This window comes from Ornithodoros turicata, chromosome 7, assembly GCF_037126465.1.
Source record: "Ornithodoros turicata isolate Travis chromosome 7, ASM3712646v1, whole genome shotgun sequence".
Taxonomy (NCBI): Eukaryota; Metazoa; Arthropoda; class Arachnida; order Ixodida; family Argasidae; genus Ornithodoros; species Ornithodoros turicata.
In genome coordinates, this window is record NC_088207.1 from 9,386,276 (window position 1) to 9,400,380 (window position 14,105).

The 14,105-nt window shown below is 45.7% G+C and overlaps 1 protein-coding gene and 1 non-coding gene across 5 annotated transcripts in view; one reads left to right on the forward strand and one right to left on the reverse strand.

The window, feature by feature from the left end:
- LOC135400193 (protein cordon-bleu-like) overlaps nt 1-4,421 on the forward strand; it is a 205,289-nt gene extending 200,868 nt beyond the window's left edge. For all 4 annotated transcript variants that reach the window (XM_064631935.1, XM_064631938.1, XM_064631936.1 and 1 more), the window contains exon 10: nt 1,957-4,421. In XM_064631935.1, coding sequence (XP_064488005.1) covers nt 1,957-2,016 — 60 coding nt within the window. In that variant the 3' untranslated portion in view covers nt 2,017-4,421. The remainder of the gene's footprint in view (nt 1-1,956) is intronic.
- An 8,894-nt stretch (nt 4,422-13,315) lies between these two features.
- Nucleotides 13,316-13,415, reverse strand: Trnal-uaa (transfer RNA leucine (anticodon UAA)). The gene has a single exon. It is a non-coding gene; the product is annotated as a tRNA-Leu (tRNA).
- Nucleotides 13,416-14,105: the final 690 nt, after the last annotated feature.

Genomic DNA, 14,105 nt, shown 5'->3' on the forward strand with positions numbered 1-14,105 from the left:
GCATACCACAGCAGACATCCCTCTAACTGGAATAGGAAGGCCAGAACATCCTTTCCCTCTATTTCTGCTAAGTGCCGCCAGGATGACTCTCATCCGGTTGAAGCAGCATCAGCTCTGCTCTGACTAGTACAGTAGCTGATTTACAATTGCCTTACAATTATTTTTTAAAGATGCGTACGGAAATTTAGCAGACTAATTGAAATCTGCTTTGAGAATGTGGCTACGGAGCAGCAGTGCCAAATTTGAGACGGAAATTACTGTATTTTCTCGAATCTCAGACGACCTCCATGTTCAGGGTACACAAATTTGGAAAAAAAGTAAACAAGGATTGGGAGGCAGTATAGCAGTTGGAATCAGTGCACAATACCATTTATTCATAATCACTTTCTTCGCTACTGTGTTCTTTGTTGCTATCTGCACATTGGAACACCGGATTTTTGAAAAAAAAAAAAAAAAAAGGTCGTCTTATATTCGAAAAAATATGGTAACATAACGTTCACATGTGGATGCCATAACTCTGTACATGCACTCATAAGCCTAACATGGTGCCTCATCGCACACATCATTTTCTCTCTCGTCTGGTCGTCGTCCTCGCAGCTTTATAAGTACTTGCCAGTAGGAGCGAGACTTTTTAATGTGATGTGTTCCTGACGGCACATTTCTTCTACAGAGGTGGTCCCTTGTCGTGTGTACTCTCTCAATGGTTCATTGGCTGCCGCTATGCCAATGGTCGGAAGGTGTAGCATTGGCAGCTTTTTCCGAGGAAAATGGCCACCACCTAGCCCACGTGATGTCCAGGAGAGAATCACGGGGATGTAGTGTTATAGCAGCACCATGAAGTACGCAGTGGCCCGAGTTAGATGCGCATTCCCACAAAAGCTCGTCCTCACTCTTTCTTCTCTTCCTGAGTGCTTTCCGCGTTCACTCCATCCCTCCTTCCGCTGTCAGTGCATCTTCTGTACGTACCCGCTTGCCGAATATCACGTTCACAAAAACATCAGGTCTCCCCTCCCTCACAATGTGCCTCAAGAAGGAAACCCTGCCCCTCAAAGTGAGGGGGTCTGGATCTGCCACTGAGTACGGGAAAAATAAGTTGAAAAATAACTGCATAGTTGAACTACTAGTACAAGGCAGTTTAACCAGAAGTCAAACTACGAGTACACGTAGCTAACGTTTGCTCGTTACTGGGCAGTATACTGGGGCCTCTTGTGTGTGCGATTGCTTTTTTTTTTTTCAACTTTGTCGTAAAAAATCAATTTTCATGTTAGAAACAGTAAAATCTGGTGATATCATGCGAAAGATGAGATTTTCAGGTTCAAAAGGAAAAAAAAAAGGTGGAAATAACTCGTGCCTCTACAGGGTGGGTGCCATAAAAGGTCAGTCATGTTTTTTTGCGTGTGACGCTATATCGACTTGAGAGACAGGTTTCCGCTACCACGCAGTAAATAATTTGTGCCAGGGAAACGTACGAAAAAAATTGTGGTTACCCAGCAGTGTGTAGCAAAATAAATACGATCACGCAAACTTTCGTCTTCGTGCGTTTCCTATGCGCTATACCGATGGATCGAGACGAAAGTTTGCGTGGCCGTATTTATTTTGTTACACACTGCTTGGTAACCACAATTTTTTTAGCTTCCCTGGCATAAATTTTTTTACTCTGAGGCAGCTGAAATCTGCGTGTCAACGAGGTGTCTGGTATCGGTCAAGGAAGTATCACGTCATGCAGGAAAATGTGACTGACCTTTTAGAGCCCTCGCCCTGTCTAAGTGACGGACTTTGCACTGTGGCATGTAAGAGATGAGGGTAATGCAAATTGTGGGTAAAGGTGGGATTAACTCTAAAAAACTGGGTTCTAAGTTTACCGTGATAAGCAGTCCGAATTGCACAGGAACTGTCATTAGATGTCTAAAAATGGGCAGGCAGTGAAGTTGTTCATGTGTGCTCTCTTCATTCCAGGTATCCACAGAGCCAGCGTGGCAGCTGAACATCTGTAATGTCCGGCCAGCTCCTGTGTAGCGTACAACATGTGAACTACAAGAGGTGCCATTTAGTCTGTTACAGTTGCGCTACTACAAATAGTCACTTTAGAGGGCCCCCTGTAACAATGCATAGGTATATTTTGTGATTTCTTATAGTATGCTACTATATTCGTTGGACATGAATTCAGTGTGGAAAAGAGCTGAGGAGCATCAGTATGGTGTGTGTGCTCCAAATTCCAACTCGTGAGACTGAGTAATATAGTAACTGACATAATGAATGTTGATCACTGCTTTCGCAGACAATGTTTTTGCAGGGAATTAGGGATTTTATTAATGGGTGCAGCATTGCGGTGCCTTGAAGGGATGCCATTGGTGCCGTCTGTGTACATAAAATCGAAGGATTGTAGATCATATGGGTGGTATTTAAGAGTGAACATGAGCGCACATATAATTTTAAATCCCTCTCTGTCCTTTCTTCTGGGATCGTATGAGGAGCACACAATCGTTTTTAAGCCTGTCGTGTTCTGTGACGAAGCCCGAGAGCACCTTGATGGTGTACGGTCGGAATTTGTCAGGTTTAATTAACAGACAATTTAAACGAGGTGAATTACTGCTCTTAGTGGAGTGAAGAAGACTATTCGCTAAGTCAGAAACGGCATCGTGTAGCCTTTTTAGTGTGTCCTTTCAGAAAGACTGTTTTTGAAGTGGATATCAACTATTGAATTAAGTAATTAAAGCTGTACCGTGGTAAAAATACTCTGAGCTCGAAACACAAAATTAGCTCAGAGCACCCAGTGGCCAGATTGTCACATGCACACTGTGCTGTAAACCTAACATTGGTGTTGCATTATGGTTAAAGTAACGCGAGTAAATGGTTGCCAGGTAATGTTATTGTCACTACCATCTCTGTTCTATTATCCATATCATTGCCTGTCAGTGCACTTCCATGGGACACCTCATAATCTGCTAATAAGTCCAATCTGATTAAATAGGTAACCCTATCTGTCCCTGGAGAGAACCATAGACAATGTGGTGTTCTTAATGCAAACACAGTAACACAGACCACGCTTTTAAGGTACTAGAATTTAATAATTTGCAACAACTATATCTTTTGCATGTACATATCTTCTTGGTAAGATGTTTTCTGTTTGCCAAGGTCATGAAGTTGCAACGCAGGTCTGATATAGCTTCTGATGATAAATCAAAGTATATCTAACACTGTGTTGTCAGTATGCTTGGGTATGTAGAAAGATAATTCTGTAGAGTGTACATACACTATACTCCTAGTGTGGCAATGTGCATGAAAGTCATGTGGCTCTTTTAGACACTTGCATCATACAGTGTGCCTAATAACAAAACTGCAGCTATTCACCTTTATTTTGCATACCAGGTGGCTTGACATTGTTTTACTGTCATGGTCATGTGGCTCACCGAATAAAATGAACATAACATTGTTGGAGAGCCTGCACAGATTGAAATTAGATAAAAGAAATGTGAAATGCTACATCACTTTGAAGTTATCCTCTTGATGACTCACGTGTTAAAATTTATGTCTTGGCAAATGATTTTTGTGAGATTGAGTACATTCATATGTGCCAAATGCCTTTCGGGGCATTTGGTAAACGTTTGCGCAAACAAGTTGGGGTGTGTTAGTTACGCGAATACATACTGTTCCCCTAGTTGACCACTTCCAATATGAAGCTAACAGTTTGACACCATTTCCTGTGATGCGCTTTTAGATGTTCCAAAGGCACACATTCCTCAGTGTATTACACCATTAAATGCTGCGTTTGCTATGCGTTACACAAGGTGCTTGTAGTCCTGTGCCTTAGGTGTGTTGGAGTAATAATCGAGAGCCACAGAATTCTGCGTGTTTGTTGAAGCAAATGGCATGACGAGTTGTGTTAAGGTAAGCGTACAATTTCCTCGGTTCAGTGATATTGCACTTTATTTCACATTGATGTGCAGTGTAGCGGTGATGTGAGCAGGCTGCCTTGAAGCTATTTTTTTTAATGCCCCGCTACACAGGTAGGCTTCAACAGGAAAACGTTGCACTTCCTATATTGGACCTTGTTGCATTTTGTATTATACACTTCACACTTCTGTAATATATGAGTAACAGCCTACTGGTGGATGAAGTAATATATTTGGTTGATGGTAAGCAACACTTGCCATCAGTGTGTAGCCTCTAGCAGATTTTAGTCCTCACTTATGTATATACGTACATGTATATTGGAAGTTTTATATGAAGAGTTATAGAAATGCTGGCCTGTAAACCTTCTTTGCGAGCTTCGATAATGATGATTCTGTATATTTTTAGTATGTGGTTACCTTTCTTTTTGTTTGATGATGTTGCTCAATACACATTAGTCAAGATGACTTGGACTCCCAGCATAATAAAAGAAAATGTGGCTAGACCTGTCCACGGAGTTATGAAACTGAGTATGGTTCGTGCATTCCTCACTTAATACCGATAGAAGGTTGTGTCAGCATATTGTTTGCAAGACGCTGAAAATAAGCAGCTGTCACGGCTTTCAGAGTTTACAACATGAGCAAATCACATGCGCAGTTGTATGTGTGCGATTCTGGTGGTTTTATTGAACGAATGGGCAATTAAAGAGCAGTCGACTTTGAAGATGCGTGTTTTGTGTAGTATCCGTGCGTCTTTTGTCTAGTACCTGTACATCTACAGCCGAGATCTAGATATTCCTTGGACGTCTGGGACGAGACAGGATTTAGCCTTCAAGTGAGCCATGTGAGATAGACGTTACTTTGGATATGGAAGATTAAACCAGGCCTATACCTTAATTCATGCAAAATATCTACAATAGACCTCGTTTATACGTTACGGTTCTCATCGTTAGGTGTAGTCTAGACCTCTTCTAAGCATTATTATCTCCATAGCCATTCAGAAATGTCGCATGCACTGTGAAATACACACCACATCACACAAGAAGGGACAACTCAAAGAGCTGTACGTGATGAAAGGCACTTGCGGCTTTGTATGTATTTGTCCTTCTATGTGTTCCAGCCTCAGAACATCAGTTCCCATCATGTTCAGCTGTTCGTGTTGTGCTGTCCCTTTTTGTGTGTGCCCAAGCTCCTCATCAGGGACACGATCCACACGCAGGGCCGGCGATAGGGGGGGTTAAGGCGACCGCCTTAGGACCCGCGCACATACCCCTCAACCAGCGATTACTTTTTTTTTTTTTTAATATCAAGTATGCACTTAATCGTGTGAAACAGGCCCCGCGATGTGCCTTTGCCTCAGGCCACGCACACCCCTAGCACCGGCAGTGTCCACACATGCATATGATGTTTTATCTCCACATTAATGCAGACAATGTGAATATTGGTAAGAATGCAGTCATTATTTTATTGTTGAAAAATGTAACCGCAAAAACCGAGCAGAGGCTCATCTGCACCAACAAAATTCATGCCCAGCAATTCGGCACAAAACGTAAAGCAGGCTTCACCTGATACTGCCCCTGTAGAAGCCATGTATTAGGAAAAGCGCGTGTAGCACGTTCCGTTGATACCGCTTTGCATTCGTTCGCTAGTGATCCGTTGCATGTGTCATAGCGAAATTTTTTATGCAAGTTTCGTTGGCTTATTGGGGTCTTCGAGGTTACATTTTGGCTCGAAATTGCCTACCTGTAAAGGAGGCTTCACGAGATGCCCTGAAGCGCTGGTTGAAGCCTTCGGCCATGCGGGTTAACCCAAAATACACCACGTATTTTGCAAGAAACGCGTGAGTTGAATGGTCTATACGGCTGCTCAGACACTCTACAAGACGTAAGTTCCCAGAATTTGTTTTGAAAGCTACAAACAAATTTCTTCATGTAACGAGAGCTTCGGTGCTTCCGGTGCACGCAGCTATCGAGGAATGTAGAAACTTTGTCAAGTGCAGTCAACACAAGTGATAAAAGCACTGAAACTGACTTTCTGAAGCTTTCTTGCAGTAGTCTGCATTTCGTCAGGTCAGCTTGCGAGGAAATTGGCCACTGGCGCGCAGGCAAGGAATATTGTGATATATGAGCGGTGGTAAACAAGCATATAGGGGCCGGTATTAGAGCACTAAGTCGATTCCTTTCGCCTCCCAAGAATTTGGGACTAAACATGAAGCAGACATCACCTACCTACCACCGCGGGATGAACACATTGGAAATCGAAGAACGCGTGCAGTGCGCTGATTTTCTTATGGTGATGCTTTTAAATGCAGATTCGAGGGTAATATTGTGAGGTTCCTTCGAAGTTCCAAAGTTTTCAGCTCGACTTGTTGAGGGAGCTTCACTTGAAAGCCCCCGTGTGGGGGTTCCTCTGCACACTTCGGCATGAACTTCGCGTGCTCCAAATACCGCTTGCGTGAATTCGAAATACAGAACAGATCCAGCTGATCCTACAACCCTAAGTCCTGAATAAGCTGTGAGAAGGACAACGAAGATCAGGTGAAAAGATGGTGATATACAAAGGGTATTAGTAACATCCCAGCCACGAACATCTGTTCCGAAAATCCCGAGCGGCGTTGTTTTGGTAGACGTCGCCATTTCCCCAAGTCGGCTTCCCCTAGCGCACGGGTACACTAGGTGGAGCCCACTTTACAACGTAAAGAGCGGCGAGAAAGCAGGAAACCTGGGGATAATTGACGACCCATTGGCCTATTGCGGCCAACCTAAAAATACCAGGAAACATAAGACAGTCACTCCATCTCGGGCCATCCCTAGACATGGCTTACAAGTAGCTGGATTACAGGAGCGATCCACCACTCCCAGCCCGTCATATCTAATACCATTAAGGACTATACTTCTCGGCACGATCTGTTCAAGTCGAAATTGAATGCTGGGGAGCTCTTTCTTTAACTTTGAAATTGAGATATCTAGGTCTGGCATTACTGCTCGACTGCCTCATGTTCCCGGGTGATGTGATCGTACCCACTGGGGCTATACAAAGAAATATATTCCTGTCTTCGGAAGACCAAGAGGCTGCGGACAAGAACATGGCGACCCATTGGCCTATTGTGGACAATCTACAAACACCAGGAAATATGAGACAGTCACTCCATCTCGGGCCATCCCTAGACCTGGCTTCCAAGTAGCTGGATTACAGGAGCGAGCCACCACTCCCAGCCTGTCATATCTAATACCATTAAGGAATATACTTCTCAGCACTATCTGTTCAAGTCGAAATTGAATGCTGGGGAGCTCTTTCTTTAACTTTGAAATTGAGATATCTAGGTCTGGCATTACTGCTCGACTGCCTCATGTTCCCGGGTGATGTGATCGTACCCACTGGGGCTATACAAAGAAATATATTCCTGTCTTCGGAAGACCAAGAGGCTGCGGACAAGAACATGGCGACCCATTGGCCTATTGTGGACAATCTACAAACACCAGGAAATATGAGACAGTCACTCCATCTCGGGCCATCCCTAGACCTGGCTTCCAAGTAGCTGGATTACAGGAGCGAGCCACCACTCCCAGCCTGTCGTATCTAATACCATTAAGGAATATACTTCTCAGCACGATCTGTTCAAGTCGAAATTGAATGCTAGGGAGCTTTCCTTTAATTTTGAAATTGAGAGATCTAGGTCTGGCAATATTGCTCGACTGCCTCATGTTCCCGGGTGATGTGATCGTACCCACTGGGGATATACAAAGGAACACATTCCTGTCTTCAGAAAACCAAGAGGCTGCGGACAAGAACATGGCGACCCATTGGCCTATTGCGGCCAACCTAGAAACACCAGGAAACATCTCAGGAAGCGTCTCAGTTAGTGCAGACAATCTACAAACACCAGGAAACGAGAAACAGTCACTCCATCCCGAGCCATTCCTAGACCTGGCCTCCAAGTAGCCGGACTACATGAGCGAGCAAGGCCAATACGAAATCCTGAAAAAGAACTCGAAGCATATCAATGGTTAGTGTGTTACCAAAGCAAGGCATACCACTATATATGCACGTAAGCAAGGCTGACATGGAGATCATAGCTGATACAAAGTGTTCCTCCTCATCGTCTTTGGTGAAACCATGGTTGCGTATTACGCCGTAATGCTGATGACGAAAACGACAACGAGGCTTTATTTGAATTCTGCAGACAGGAGCTTCCGACAGAGCATTGGGTGCCTCATTGCCTCGGGCTCTTGACACCGGCGGCTTTTCAACAGTGGTAAGGTGTGCGCCGATGCTTTTTTTTTTTTGTCGGTAGCAGAGTTGGGCCCATTTTTGATCTTCGGCGCCGGGGCGAGTCGGCACAAGTACGCGTGATGCTGGTCTCAGTGGCAGCGTGATTACTACTGCCGCGCTTTTCGTAAATTACATTTTTTTTAAGTACTCGAAATATGGGTTGTCTTCATAATGGTGCCCGTTTCTGTATCTTTTCCCTGTAGGAGCTCAACTACCTGTAAGTGATAGGATACTTGGTCATATTAAACGGCCTAAAACTGTGATTAAAACCGATTAAACTGTGATCCTAAAAACTGTGATTAGGTAGCCCCAGGAGAACCTGCTCGTCAGGAAGGTCACTGATTCAGCCACTTCCCTGCAGAATGTGAGAGCCCTCTTATGCATAGGTGACACCGCTATCGTTACTGTGAAGGCTGGCATGAAAACGTAACCAAGCACTTGTAGGACCCATTCCAAGACGTTATGCTTCCTCTGGCGAAAGTAGAAAAAACGGTGAACGACTACTTTGACCGCCACGTTGATCAATCCGAATCCGCCGTTCTCAACACTGTTGAAGATGTTCGTTCTTCTCATTTTTTCCGATGGCGAATTACAGACAAAAGGAGCTAAGGTCCCATATGTACTCGATGCGCGCTAGAATCAGGGCATGGCGTGACCTGTGCACGATAGAAGAAAATGGGTACACAAGTATTACAGACGTATGCTCTAATTAAGTAAGATATGCTTCTGCCGGACCACTTGAACATCGGGCCTTGAAGATTTTTCACATAAGGGCGTCACTGCTTGGTGATTGGCTTAGGTGACGCGAAGGCAATGCCGAGGTATCTCTTCACCATATTGTTCCGCTTGATGCCCAGAAACCACTCCTATGCGGCACCCCAGGGCCCCAACGAGGAATCAGACGTCTTATCTAAGTTAATGCAGGCACTAGATTCTTTGCAGAACCTTTAGACGCATTCCAGTATGACAGGCACTTCATCTATTGCAGAGAAGATGATCGCAGTATCGTCTGCGTAACCCAGTACACCCAGATTCCCGTTAAGCGTTTCGAGACCTTCTAGAGGTTCATCAGCGATGGGGATCCTGCACTGAGGCGCCAGATACAATGCAAAGAGTATGGGACACCGTGGACACCCTTGCCTTGCTGATTTAGCACAGGAATAGGTTCAGTTGGGCTTCCATTTATCAGAAGTTAAGTTCCGGCAGCATAGCCTAACCCGGCCTTCCAGGTACTCGCCAACATCACACCAATGTAGAAATGCAAACTGGAAGTAGTGTCGAACATTGTCAAAAGCGCGCCTTAGGTCTATTTCAAGCACTCCCAAATGTTTCGGCAACGCCTCAGCCACTTCGGACACGGTACGCATCAGGTGAAGGTTATTCACAAGCGATCGGCTTTTGAATCCGTAAGGTTGATGCACACTGACTACCGAACGTAGAGCCAGCTCCAGTCTTCTCGCCAAAATCTTTACAAAGATCTTATATCAGGTGCACAAAGGCCTAATCGGTCGGAAAGCGCCGATTTCGCAGACGCCGCTGTTCTTTGCGTTTTTCCTGACGAAGACAACGTGTGCTCGTCTCATCGAGAGAGGAAGGAGCTCCCTTTCATGGATGTCCTTAAAAACAAGTTGTAGATTGGGTGCGAGGCGTTCAGAAAAAATCTTGTAAAAGGCGGTACCGAAGCCATCTGGCCCGGCAGGCTTCCTCGGTTGCAGGTTCTTAATGCCCCAAACTAGAGCCTTGCACCATCCGCGGATGGAAGCGGATATCCGCGGATATCCGCAAAATACTTGCGGATTCGGATGAAAATTTAGCACTTTCTGCGGTGTGCGGATCGGATGCGGATGGCGCGAGGTCGGATGCGGATATACCGCATGCTGTAATTTTTCCACCAGCAATTTATTTGTGTTGCGCGTCGACAGCGAGCGCATGCTCGGGTTCACCTTTGACCATGGACGGCCAAGACGGGAGAGGAGGCATTCTGGCGTCTCGAACTGCACGAGCACCATACGAGGTAGCGTTCCACGCGTTCCAGAAGTTTCTCCATATCGCGTTTGTTGAAATGTTTACCTTTGCTTGTCGTAGTGAGTCCTTCCGTGACAGCATGGAGGGTTCCGAAATTATACCAACATGCTTCCGGCGGTCTTTACGCGTCCTTCGAAACGTGCGGATTTTGCGGATCGGATGCGGATGGTGCGTTTTGCTCAACGGATCGGATGCGGATGTAAACTGTTGTGTATGCTGCGGTGCGGATCGGAGGCGGATAACGTGTGCGCGGATGCGGGTCGGATGCGGTGCCAAAAATCTCATCCGCGCTGGGCTCTACCCCAAACCACTTCTTCTACAGTGATTTCTTCTTGCTCCCTCTCCTTTAAATCCACTGGAACTTTGGGTATATGTTCGAACACACTTGTCGAAGGGGACGCTCATTGATTGCCCGCATGGCGCAAATAGCACCCTATACTCTTGTACAGAAGACTCCTATATCACTTTCCTACTACGTATGATGTTGTATGCAATTTTTATAGCTGTGATGGCATTGTCCGCAACGTGGTTCCTTTCCAGTGCAGCGAACACTTTTACTGGACGTTCTTCTGTCTGGATAACTTTTACTCTGCTCGGGATCATAGCACCAGCGTATATTCTCTGTTCAGCAAAGCTTGCAGTTGTTCCTTGAATAGTCCGATGTCGTCTAAAAAAGGTCATGAGTTCGACCCTCTTCGCGAATTATAATTTGGAGGGTACTGACCAGCTGTTTCTTCTCTTGTTTGGTCCTAGAACTCAATAGTTGGCCAGCCTTAATCGCAGCTGCCTTAAGGCAGCACTTGAGAAATTCCCAGGAAACGGCGTCAACATTTTCCTGTGCGACATATTCGTCTGGATGCGAAACTCTTCCGTATTCCCCCAATAGGACTTCATTAAATCTCTTAGGTGTATCTCTCTTGAAAGACTTGTTGTTTACAACTGTCCAGGCACACGTAAAGAACATCAGAGCGTGATCCGAGAGGCTACTTGGCTCGACCACATATAGCCCCATTGAGGTATCGATCTCATCAACAAAAATATATACCATCTAGCCGATCATGGGAGCTACCCTGCCAGTGCGTATATCGCAAACTCTCATGTTGCGCTCCGTGGGTCACGTCGTTTTCGTGTAGTAATTTGCACAACTCTGTTGTGCTTCCATCCTTCCAACCTGTACGCGACGATTTATCAGCTGGAGACAGCCCACAGTTAAAATCCCCTGCTAACACAATTGCAACCGGCACTTGTAGAAATTCACGCATGCACATAAAAAAGTCTTTTCTTTCAGTCGGTCCATTCGGAGCATAAACTGAGATTGCGCGTAACAACTTTCCTTCTATTAAGCAATCCACGAGGCTGACGCGTCCTTCGCGATCGTGTCCGATATCAGGGATGACCTTGATCTTGTGGCCGCGTTCCTGCACTGCCTTGAACGGCTTGTGAGTGGAAAACTTGATATAGGTTCTTGAAAAACAGAAACAACTCTTTTTCCTGCTCAGGATTATCAATTTTCGTTTCCTGCACGAATAAGACGTCGATCTTCGTGACCAGGAATATGTCAAGTAAACATTGTTTTCTCTTCCCACTAACTAAGCTTCGGGCGTTGAAAGTTTCTACTGCCAGACACCTCTTGCTCAATAATGTCCGTTGCCACGACTGATGACTGCTCCCGCACATCGTCACGTTTCTCTGTTTCTTGATGCTGTGGTACAATGAGATTTTCATCAGCCTACTGTCTAGAATCCGTTGCTAGTGTTGCTGGGCTTTGTTGCACGGGGAGAATGGCTGCTGAGTCGGAGTCGTGAGACAAAACTCCATCATTCTCCATGGGCTGTTCCTGTACGTTGGTCATAGCAACGTCTGTCTCCATGTTGGCCCATGGCATTCCCGTATTCCTCCCTGACCGGATGCGTCAATTGAGCATAGGACCTAATACATTCCCCTGCTGGGTGGCTGAAACGACGACAAGTTGTACAACTCGGTGTTTTCCAGTGCCCCCTTATGTGCCCCACTTATCGACAACGGAGATACAATCGAGGCCTGCCGGGAACAGATACCAGTACTTGGCTTTCTCCTACCTTCATGAGGTGCGGAATAATTTCTGCCGTCACGTCCTCATGTAATGTAAGCTTGACGACCCTGATTGTGGTCTCTACATGTCCGAAAAAATAATCTCTCCACTTCTCTCGTTCCACGTGTTTTACTTTACCGAACCCTCCCAACGCGAGCTGTACTTGACTGTCGCTGGCATTATGCGGCAACCAAAACACCTTCAGTGTCACCTCAATTACCAGTGTCACCAGTAATTTTTCCTTCGCTTCCTGCGTGCAAGTTGTTACCAACCATACATGATTCATCTGATATGCCCTAAATTGGGCTATGTCTTCTGGCTTCACCAACAACTTCAATACAGGTTTCAGGTTTAAAATCTTGAATTCTGTAAGGCCTACCCGCTATATCGGCGTGAAGAATAACTGCATTGCAGCCCGGAGATTCCTTGGGTAGCAGGGGAAGCACAATTCTGTAGATCCTGTTCCAAAGTGAGATCCCCTGTATCGTCCGTATCCAGGCTAGAGATAGCCTTGTTTACCGCTCCGAAAGAGCTCATGATGCCACGTCCGAACTCTTTGACAGCCGGAAGTAGAATGACTTAGACCACGCGGCCATCCTGACAGGGTTGATATACTTCCATGAGTTGTATGCCGTTCGAACTACGAACGTACGTATTGAAAACAGCTTTACCTTATACAATATTGTTCGTTCATTTTCCCGTTTATTATTATCACAGTGCGCTACTACCGTGCGAAAGCACAACCAGATGCATCCCTCCAAAAGACTGCCTGGATAACGTCAACATTTATGTTAGAAGTGGGATTCGAACCCACGCCCTCTTACGAGGACTAGAGCTTAAATCTGGCGCCTTAGAGCACTCGACCACCCTGACAAAGTTGATATACTTCCATGAGTTGTAGTCTGTTCGAACCACGAACGTGTGTATTGAAAACAACTGTACTTTATAAAATATTGTTCCTTCATTTTCCCGTTTATTCTCATCACAGTGCATTACTGTGGGAAAGCACCACCGGATGCATCCCGGCAAAAGACTACCTGGATGACGTTACCATTTATGTCAGAAGTGGGGTTCGAACCCACACCCTCTAACGAGGACTAGAGCTTAAATCTAGCGCCTTCAACCACTCGGCCATCCTTTTTTTGTCCAATCCTGGCTCCTTGCAGGTATTTCATTGAGCTAGGCTAGGCCATGCACTGCCTGTGTACCTGTGTGCACTCCTGTCGGCGCTAGTTTTGTCCAAGCGCAGCATCATGTCTTTCCAAAATTCCTCGTCTCCTCTTGCCCCGGCACATGCCACTGTCCATCGAATAAGGCGTAAGAAGCTTGCCCAGGGTTTGCGCGGTTTCGGTTCGCATCTAGCGAAGTCCCTGCGGTAAGTCCACCAGGCGTAGATACCTATAGCCACGATTATATGCACAGGCGTTTCCGTTCTAATGTCCTCAAATTCCAGGAATTTCAATTGTTGCCACTCCAACCTTACGTCCGTGCCCATTACTTCTTTTACGATAGCCCAAAACTGAATGGCTCCTGGGCAATCTATGAATGCATGCTGAAGCGTTTCTCTTTCTACGTAGCAGTGGTCACAGCGCGAAGTCCAAGGCATTGAAAAACCTTTTTGCTCCTGCCAATCTTACACTGGCAACGTCTCAGTATGAACCACGATGAACGTGTTTTTCACACCTATAGTTGCGGGCATTTTCCTGATCCTTTTAAACTTACCTCCTTTATAATTTTGCGGTGTGAGCTGCCGGTATCTTGGTGGCGGGAAGACCTGGTCAACGGCGCCCCAGTACAGCACCTTCCTTTTCAGTCCGAGTACATACTCCCAAGAGAAACGCGACGTA